The sequence below is a fragment of the Clytia hemisphaerica genome, unplaced genomic scaffold, assembly GCF_902728285.1.
Source record: "Clytia hemisphaerica strain Z4C2 unplaced genomic scaffold, Clytia hemisphaerica genome assembly, whole genome shotgun sequence".
Taxonomy (NCBI): domain Eukaryota; kingdom Metazoa; phylum Cnidaria; class Hydrozoa; order Leptothecata; family Clytiidae; genus Clytia; species Clytia hemisphaerica.
The window spans coordinates 417,313-427,866 of NW_027104374.1; the positions used below are offsets into that span (position 1 = coordinate 417,313).

Sequence of the window (10,554 nt, forward strand, 5' to 3'; positions counted from 1 at the left end):
TTTTATAACTTTAATAAATTTACTAAATGTTTTTATACCCATACACCGCTTTGAGAGAAACTTTAAACAATATTCCTGAATATAGAAGTTAAGAGTAGTATAAAGACTTACGAAGGACTTATTGAAATTAATTCGATTTTCTAATTTTGGGAAATAATAATTATCTTTGCATGAGATCAAAACTAGGACCAACTGCACTAGAAATTAATAATGTAAAATTTTATGTAACATTTTTTAAAAGTATATTACAGGTGGTATATTCACATGTAAATTTTAAAGCAAGAATATGATATCTGATATCTACACACAATGATATATTATTATTGTATTTCTTACATTTCCTTATAGATATCAATATTACTTGACCTTTAAGAACAATGTTGTCGGATCAAATTTTGTGATGTTTTCTTTTTACACAGCTAGCATTCTCAGGTCACCATATTTTGATAATCTTTTGCATAAACACTTGCATACTCAGCTGAAACGTAAAAAAAGTAGATATATGATAGGAAAGCGGTTTAATAAAAATAATTCTACAGCTTTGATCTCCTCCGCTCTATTTTCGTAACGAAAAAGTAAACATTTCTATATAAGTGGGATTTTCCTGAGTTTCAATCGTCTTCCCGTAGAAGATAAGTGTCGAAATTAAATTCTAGATAGTTTATTTTTGTCAAAATGTATTTGGGACGAATTCTTTTCAGTGGACATCCATTTAATAGATATACACATTACAATATCAATTCTCAAAGCGATTCTATAGACTTTTCAATTCCAGAAATTAAATTGTAAGGGTTGTATCAATGACAACATTTCTATAAATCAATACACTCTTCTCAAGATGCATAAATTTATTGTTGTCCTCGTTTTCAAACAGATTTCATTGTATTTCATTGCTATGAAATTATACATTTAAACCAATTTAAATTCCCAAAAGGCAAACATTATATCTAAAACAAAAGTACTTGAATTTCAAAATGTCTCATGAGGTGTAAACAACACAATTATCATTGTGAATATGTAATTTTATAGCAATAAAATCTGTTTGAAAACGAGGACAACAATAAATTTATGCATCTCGAGAAGAGTGTATTCCATTCCGACTTTACGAACACGTATACAGTACGGAAACAGCATCAGGTCAACCCTATACTATATTTGCGGATCGACACGTGTGTAGCTTTGAAAAACCATATTTAGGAATCATGAAGGTGAGAAGTTTAGCCGATCCGATGGCACAGTTCGGCACCCGTAACGCTTCTGTTTAAATAACCCTACTATTCTTGCGTCACCCGAAGATATTAAATTGTAAACCCACTCTCCAATCATATTAATAATTTCTTTAAACCATCCCTTTCTTTTGGACCGTAACATTCAGAAGTAATAGTTATCGCACGGTACCGAGTACAATATGCGATATATTTTTCGAGTTCAGATATTTCGTCATACTTTCCGAGCCTTTAGGCGAGAAAAATATATCCATTATGGTACGAGTTACAGTGTTATAAGTTAAAGTGTGATATCTGGTTTATCGTCAACTTGAATAATAAGAAATATAGCATTTATGTACGCGTTTTTAGCCAATCAGATTGCTCATATTCTTCATGTTGACGATAAGATATATTACAAGAGTATTTGAAAACTTACTTTTCCCGTGGTTCATTACAGTGACTGTGTTTGAACCAAACAACTTCAATTCATAGTCAATCAATTGTTTCCAAAAACCGAGATTCGGTCGTACGAACGTCCGTTTACTCTTAACAAGTTCGTGAGCATCTACTAACGTCATTTTTTCATGCTTCATCAAGTACGCCAAGGTCAGGGAAGGAGCCCTGTTGAGGGGAAACAAAAAGATTCGAAAATTAGAGATCTTTTTACTTGAAAGTAAACCCTGGAAACTTCATTCATTTCACTTTTTTGCCACTACTACTTTTTGGAAAACAAAGAATTCGTCAAATTTATAGTTTATATACACGCTTTTTTTATAAGAATGGTGTAAATCCATTTCATCTCTCAACTTTTTTGGGAAAATCATTCTAAAATATTCTTACAGTATTCTTAGGTTAAGATCCTAATTCAGACTAGATTTAACATAAGTACATACGTCTCAAGGATAGAATGTCATTTTTGTGAAAGGAGTGAGGCTTACTTGGGGGTAATTGACAATTTATAATTGAGCATGCTCTAAAAATGGAATTCTTAGGTTTATCTGCCAAATTCCATGATGGTGATATTCTTAGCATATTCTTAAGTTTTTGGCCATTTTCATTGGACATTTATTTATAAAGTGTATTCTTATAAAAAAATGCATGTATTATCATACCTGATCATACTACCTAAATTATAGATATAGTGAGGAAATTATAACTACTCGCTACAATAATGACTTTTATCAATTATATTCAAGATCTCGATTTTGCTATTCACAAGGAAAAAGTTGGGAGATTAGGGACGAAAAATGATGGTTACATTACCCTACCTGCTTATACCTCCAATACAATGGATGTAAACTTTCCCATTCTTCTCTGTAGTTTCTTTTTCTGAATGAATGAAAAACTGAAAGATTAAATTTAAGAAAAAACTCTTAACCGTTACTAAAAGTAGTTTCCAAATAATCTGGAGGTGAAACAAAAAAGACCGCAACTTTTGAATTAGTTTTGTTGAGGAGGAATGGAATGGAGTGTATTAAATAAAAAAAACTTGAAAAATTGGAAAGTGAAGATGAATAATGAAAAAGAAAATTCACTAATTGACTTATACTTGTTTATACTCAGTTTTAACCACGGATGGTTTTAACCAAATATAAAAAAGGCCCGGGGTTTTTCTAGTCAATCAGACAAAAGTTTAAAACCAAATTTTTTGAAATAATATTTTTTGATCACGTTTTAAGACTGAACATATTTCTTTATGAAAATGGTGATACCAATTCTACGAAAAAATTCTCATCTTCATTTCTGATTTTCATTTTCCAATTTCTGCAATTTGTTTCAATTTTTTATTTGATATAATATTTCTACTGCTGAATATATTTTCACAAAACTGATATAATTCAAGTTCTATCATTTTTGTCTCAACTGGAGATTATATTGAGATACTATATTATATGTTACTAGACTGGTGTCTTTTTCAAAAACCTTTGTCTTGTTTTTTGAAACAAATCACTTTTTAAAATTAAATTCATTTGTGTGATTTGTTGTTTTTCAAACCAAACTTATAGTTTTTGTAAAACACCCAAATCAACCCAATTATGTATTCAGGATTACTATAATATAAAATCAATTCAAAAACAATGTGATTTACTTATTTTATCAGCAACATCATCAAAATGCTGTGATAGATTATAGGTAGGGTGGTCTTTAGCATTGATTTTGTACTGTGTTACATAACATTTTGCCAAAGATGGATTGTCTCCTTCAGCTAAAAGTTTATAAAATAACTACATTAGTTTCCTTTTCCCACATCTCATCAAAATTTCGGTTTAGTCCAAATCAGTAAACATTATTTGGATTGTCAGTGAGATTAAAAGTTGATGTAGTGGTAGCCCGGGGGGAGCACTTATATATGATCTGGCCTACGCCATGTGCCGCGCTTAAGGGTGGGGTTTTCAGCATCTCAAAATGCACTGTAAGAGTGTGTGTCTGTGAGAATGCACTGCAAGGGTCGAATTTTAAAACAAATTAAAAAGAAAGGTTTTTACTTCTCGTTTGTTAAGTTTCTATTGTCTGATGATTACAGCTGACAAGAATAATTTTCTCAGTTTTCTTTGAAACAGAAAATTTCCCAAGCTTCTTCTTTCACGCAAAGGGTTGGGTAAATCAAGAGAAAATGCACTGAAATGGTACCTTTTCAGCCATTACCATTATGAGCTGCACTGTAAGGGTACGATTTTGAAAAGCAGATTTTGCGCAGCACATACCGTTGTTTCGAAACCGAGTGTCCCTGGGAGTGGTAGTTGAAGGCGGGCGGGAGCAGAGGTTTATCTTATGGACTTGTAGTAAAAGTTAACAAAATTGAAGTGACAAGAAAGAGCTACTTTACACTTCTTGGGATTTGCTGCCAGAAAAAAAATTGTTTCCCAATTGATGGTTACTACAGTAAGTAGCCACAAAACAAACAACACAAACACAAACCCAGACGTTACTAATCGATAAAATCGCTTATCGATTAAAGACAATAGCTAATTGATAATTAAGCGATTGATTAAATATTGATTAAAAACGATAATCGATAGCTAATCGACACCTAAAAAATTGTGAGTAACGATTATATCGATCAGATATAAGATATCGATTATATCAATTAGAAGTTTCATCGATATTATCGATTAAAAATCTATAGGGTTGAGGTATCGATTATGTAGATGTTAATCAATATTATCAATTATTAACACTGTAATCGATATTATCGAATAAAAATCCATGGTGATAATTTAATTGAGTGCTAAAAAATTGTGAGTATCGATTAGCTATCGATTATATTATCGTTTTTAATTTATATTTAATATTAAATTTGATATTAATTAATCAATATTTAATATTAAATAGACCTTTTTTCAAAGAGGTCACCCTGTTGAATAATTATGTAGTCCAGCAGAAAAACAATAATAAAACCATGCATAATTATTACAATATGCATGATACAGTAATTATGCATGGCTCTATCATTGCTTTTATGGCTGGACTACATAATTATTCAACAGGACGTCCTCTTTGAAAAAAGGTCTATTCAGTATTATTCAATCGATTAATTATCGATTAGCTATCGATTTTAATCGATAATCGATTTTATCGATCAGTAACGTCTAGACAAACACAACGTTTTATGTTAGGGCTGATTCCAATCTAAATTCAGACTGTTTTGTAGTCAGAATTTGCAATGTTAGCTTTTTTAGGCTTATGCAAGTAAGTGGATAGGAATAGAAAACGTTCAAACAGTCAAACTATTTATTTTATTTATTTATTAAAGGATTTACAGTCCAGGCACACTAGGGCCTCTAAACCGGTCTATCTACATAATGATTACAAAAGTGATCTTGAATCGTAACGTAACGGGTGCTTTATCCATGCCTGAGTCAGTTCTTCTTTAAATGCTTTGATTGACTTAGCATTAACAACATTTTTTGGGAGCTGGTTCCACGCCGATATGCATCTATAATAAAATGATTTTGTTTGCACACCCCTTAATCCATCATCTGAGAAATTAGGGATCAATTCGTAATCATGTTTACGATGGGGACGAGTTCGGCGAGAAAACTTTTTGACGATGGTATTTTTGTCATAGAAGTGAAGGTGTTTGTATATTTGAACCATGTCGCCAAATTGTCTCCTAAATTCAAGAGATGGTAAGTCCAGTTTTCGCAGGCGCTGCTCGTATGTTAAATTTCGTAGACGACGTACCATTCTTGTTGCACGCCTTTGAACCCCTTCAAGTAGGTTGACGTGCTTACGCAATCTAGGTGACCATACAGATTGAGCATATTCCAAATGAGGTCGAACAAAGGTGGTATACAGTGTGTAAAGTGTCCTGGGACATAATTCCTCGAAGCCTCTTCTGATCACACCGAGAATTGAGTTTGCTTTCTTGACCTGTTTCGATATGTGCTCTTCAAAGGTAATATCGGAGTCGATCAGCACACCTAGATCCTTTTCAAGGGAAACGTGTTCAAGTTGGTTTCCATCTAACGAGTATGGGTGTGCATGGATGATGTTCTCGAATTTCCCGAGAGTTAGTACATGGCATTTATCTGGATGGAATTTTAAAAGCCATTTTCTCGACCAATTTTCCAGTTCATTGATGTCCTGTTGGATTGTCAAAGAATCCTCGATTGAGTTGATCTCTTTGACTATCTTCGTATCATCGGCAAATAGGAAAATAGATGAGATGACGTTGTCCGGGAGGTCATTGATATAGATAACAAAGAGAAGTGGTCCAAGGACACTTCCTTGAGGAATACCACTTACAACGGAGTTTGTACTTGATCGAGCTTGATCGACCTTTACGAGTTGCTTTCTGTCTGTCAAGAAAGACTCTATCCATCGTAGACAGTTACTTGATATTCCATATCCTTCAAGTTTCTTCAGCAAGCGACGGTAGGGAACAGTATCGAAGGCTTTAGCAAAATCGAAATATATCGTATCAACTACTTTACCATTAGCAATGCTTTCGCAGCACTTATCCAAGTAGTTCAGGAGTTGAGTAACTGTTGATCGGTGACTGATGAAGCCGTATTGTTTATTTGACAATAGTTTTTGATCTTGTAGATGATTCATGATATGCCTCCTTAGAAATGATTCCATCAATTTACAAACAACTGATGTCAGGCTGACTGGTCTATAGTTTATTGCTAGATTTTGAGCACCCTTGTTCTTGTAAATTGGCGAAACGTAAGCCATCTTCCATTCTTTCGGTATGATTCCACACGACAAGGTTTTATTCATTATGATCGCCAAAGGCTCGGCTACGTGGTCGACCAATTCTACCAACATTTTGGGATGAATTTCATCTGGACCAAAGGATTTGTTGGTGTCAATCAGTTTTATCTGTTTCTTCATCATCTCCTCGGTGACGAATAGATCACTAATCTTCTTATCTGTTCGTGCAGGGAAGTCTGGTAATTCACCCTCTGGCTCATCAGTAAAGACAATACAAAACTGCTTTTGCAAGATGTTTGCCTTCTCGTGGTCGTCATTTTTAAGAGACGATTTATCGTCAGGGTTCTGAAGAAGTGGCGAAACTCCACTTGTTGATTTGAGTTTACTTCTTACGTGAGACCAAAAGATCTTGGGTTTCTCTTTGGATTTGTCACAGATACTCTTCTCATATGCCCGATGTGCCTTCACCAGCATTCGATTTACTCTATTCCTTGCGAGTACATAGTTGGCGCGGTGATGATCTCGGTAGAGAGGTGAAGATCTTAACCACCTTCTATTCAGCAATTTCTTTCTCTTGATTTCATCTCGCAGGTCCTTTTTTATAGGGATTTTGCCTTTATTCTTCCAAAAGCTGTTTACCTACTTCTTTCAGTGGTACAAACCTATTTCTGAGGTCGAGTATAGCTTCTTTGAAAGTTTTCCAAAGATCATCCACTGATGTTTCCACAGATGCTTTCTTGAAACTTTGTTTCCAGTCTCTTAAGCTAAGATCGTTATTCATCGATTGGAAATTGGCCGACGCAAAGATATATCTTGTCTGTACACTTTTGGGGTGAGCGTAACAAGCAAATTTGAATGCTAACGAGCTATGATCACTTTTACCAAGTGGACTTAAGTAATCTAGATTCACTATTTGATTTTCTTCCCCTGTCAATATCAGGTCGATTAGAGATGGGTCATCTGTTCCACGACATCGAGTTGGCTCGTCAACGTGTTGATGAAGATATGCATCTCTCAAAGCATCTAGAAACTTTTCTTCTTTACTATCTTCTATGTGTGGGGTTGTCCAATTTTCCCAATTTATCGTTGGGAAGTTGAAGTCTCCTAGCAAACATTTGTGGGAATACTTGTTGTTCAGTGCAATAGATTTGATCAGACAATTCAGGTTGCTGTTATTTTCGTTTGATGATGTAGAACTGCTTGGACTTCGGTAGATGCACGCGACAACAAGCAAATCTTTTCCAGATAATTGTACTTCAATCATGCATACTTCGTTGAAAGTGATTGGAGGTTTGACATCGGCTACTAAATGTTTTATCGAGGTGTGAACAAGTATGACAACGCCACGCCCTTGATATGTGTCTAAGTTAACTTGACTAGCAATTTTATAATCATCGAATTCGTATTCATGTAATTCCCTCAACGTACCTACTTTTGTCTTCGCTTCGCAGATAGCGACGATGTGAGGCTTTTCCTCATGGGCCATGGACTGTAGTTCCTTAATTTTAAATGAAGTCAACTGATCGGGATTTGTATACAGAACTTTCATATCTTTGATTAATTTTTCTTTTTGAGCAAAGTTGGCTCCTGTTGGTCGATGATATTTGTCTCCGTTAGGTTGTTCGAGAAGGAGACATTCTTCATTGTTGGTGACTGGTTGGGGGTTGACGGTTTTCTGAGTGGTATCTTCTTGACAGTGAAGCCGTTTTTTGAATCACCCCGGACGGGATATATTTCTGTTGCTGGTTTTTCGGTTTTATTAAGTTCTTTAGCTTCAATAGACAGTAGGCGCAATTTCTTACGCATTTCAGGTGTAAGATCTTCAGTAACGCTCACTCCAGAAAACTTTTCATTCCCTTTCAGAGCTGGTAAATTTCCAAGCAGATTGAATTTCTCGTCTTCGTTCAAGAGGCAGATCAGAATGGGACGCTTCTTATCGTTCGAGGTCTTACCCAAACGGGCAATACGCTTAATGGTAACGTTTGAATGGGTTGTTTTAATGAGATCCTCAACCCAGCTCCTGTCCGTGTTGGCATCTTGTTCTGGTACTCCATGAACAATAATGTTTGAAGCACGCTTCTGTTTGTTCGTTTCCTCGGCTTCTTCTTCCCGCAGAGCTTCTTTAATCACCTCTTTGATCGAAGTATTGGGCTCATCCTGTGAAGGGTCTTTCACCACATCAGCATACGACTGCTTTACCCTCAGCCATCTGGTTTTCAACACTCAAGAGTGTCGCTTTGATTTCATCAATAATTGACGCCTTCATGGTTGCACCAAGTTCGGTGATTTTCTCATGGATTTTATCGTTCATTTCTTCGACAGTACATCTCTCGATTGACTTGTCTTTGAGTTTTGTTTTGCATTACGGGACTTTAGTGTCTGGACTGACTTGATTAACTTCCTCTCATTATCGTCATATACTTCGATAGCACGATCACGCTCTGAGATATCATTTTTTAGTTTGGTAAAGTCGTCGTCCTCAACTGCACCACAAAGAGCAGGGAGATCTTTCGGTACTTCAACACAGTTGTTGCAGCAGAAGGTCCATCGTCCATTTCTTTTCGCTTTTGCGTTCAAAAAAGCCTGAATTTGGTATGGTGGGAGTCTGGAGCATTTATAATGTACAAAACGTTCACATGCCATACATACTAAGATGTTTTCTTCGAAACCGTAACATTTCGCTTCGGAGCATCGGAGATCGTCGAAATTTTGACTGGGATGTTCTTCTATGGAAGTGTCAGCTGATGTGTCCTCATCCATCAGGAATCGATGTTGAAGTGTGGAAAAAAGCTCTAGTTTAGGTGGAAAAAATACAGATTTTTTGATTATCTACTAGTCAGTAGTAGTCTTGAGTAGTGAGATGCACCCAAACTATGATGAGCATAATCTAATAGACATAGGAAAGGTAGCAGTAGGTGGTCAGATCTCACGCACTATTTTAAATCTAAACTACTGAATGATAAGATAAATTAAAAAAATAGCTTTACCATTAATCACCAATGTAATGTCATTATCTTTGAGAAATGACTTAGTTCTTGCAGCGGCACTTCCCAGAAATAGATTATCAAAAATTTCTGCAACAAGGTTCATGGTTCATAAAGTTAAAGGCAAATCTATCAGCAAAACCATGGAATTATTATAGACACTGGAAACACAATGAGCTGAATTTTGCCAATTTCTTGTGTACTAGCTATGTCCGCAGTAATGATATTATTGTTCACTCTCCTTCCCTCATTAAATGATTTTTCGAAGCATTTTTATTACATTTCTTATCGAAAATCACTCATTTAATTCCCAAAAGAGACTTAAAACTGTCCTGTGAGAGTCAAACTCTTCAACTTAATTGATAATTATAAGTCGTTATGACGTTTCAAGCTGTGAGAAAGATGCAAAAGACGTGTTGTGTATAAGAAATTTAATGTTGACACCGGAAATTTTCAAACTTCAACCTCAAAAAAACCACCTTGCCTCCACGTGCCTCCAAAGGATTTTCATACCACAGTGGAGCCAAGAGACTCAAGTCTTATTTATGTTAATTTCAGCTCTTCTGGGGACAGTCTTGAAAAGATATTTCCAATTGAAAATTTTGTTACATTATAAGCATTTTGTCTGAATTTCTTGTCTAATGATGATTTTCTCACATTAGATTTCACAAATGTATCCAGCTTGGTATGCTAGCCTTACTTTCAAACTTTTTTTCTGCAAAATGTACAAAAAGAAAGAGCTAGAGAACTTTTTAAACATAAGACTGATAAACGTTTTTTTAAATCAGACATCTTCGAGCCGCCATGACAGTTGTCCTTTGTGGACAAAGCTAGAACATCAATTGTTTTCTGAAACAATAGAAAGACAATACTTCGCTCTCCACCGTTTCATTCAATGTTTATCCAGAGCCTCTATAATAAATCCATGGCAAAACAGAAGACAAAAAAAATTATTATCAGACACATAAAAATTTCACTTTCGTTTTCTTACAATTTTTAGCGTCTATAGTTTTGACGGGAATGGCGCTTTTTTAATGCATTTCACACGATTTCACAGACTAAAAAACCTAATAAATATTTTAAAGATTTCATCGTTTTTTGATACAAATATTACAAAAAGTAACATAAAATTAATATACATTTAGTCATGCTAGATTTAAACAAATATTAGTAAATAATAATGATTAAAAAGCTATTTTTAT

The 10,554-nt window shown here is 34.9% G+C and overlaps 1 protein-coding gene across 1 annotated transcript; it reads right to left on the reverse strand.

Annotated features, from left to right (window-relative positions):
• Nucleotides 1–387: 387 nt before the first annotated feature.
• Nucleotides 388–9,513, reverse strand: LOC136818755 (dual specificity protein phosphatase 18-like). The gene is made up of 5 exons (XM_067074992.1): nt 9,356–9,513; nt 3,298–3,414; nt 2,477–2,537; nt 1,645–1,829; nt 388–478 (listed from the first exon to the last, which is right to left on the reverse strand). Exons 1-5 carry the CDS (start codon nt 9,456–9,458, stop codon nt 429–431), a joined length of 516 nt encoding a protein of 171 aa, XP_066931093.1. The 5' UTR covers nt 9,459–9,513; the 3' UTR covers nt 388–428.
• Nucleotides 9,514–10,554: the final 1,041 nt, after the last annotated feature.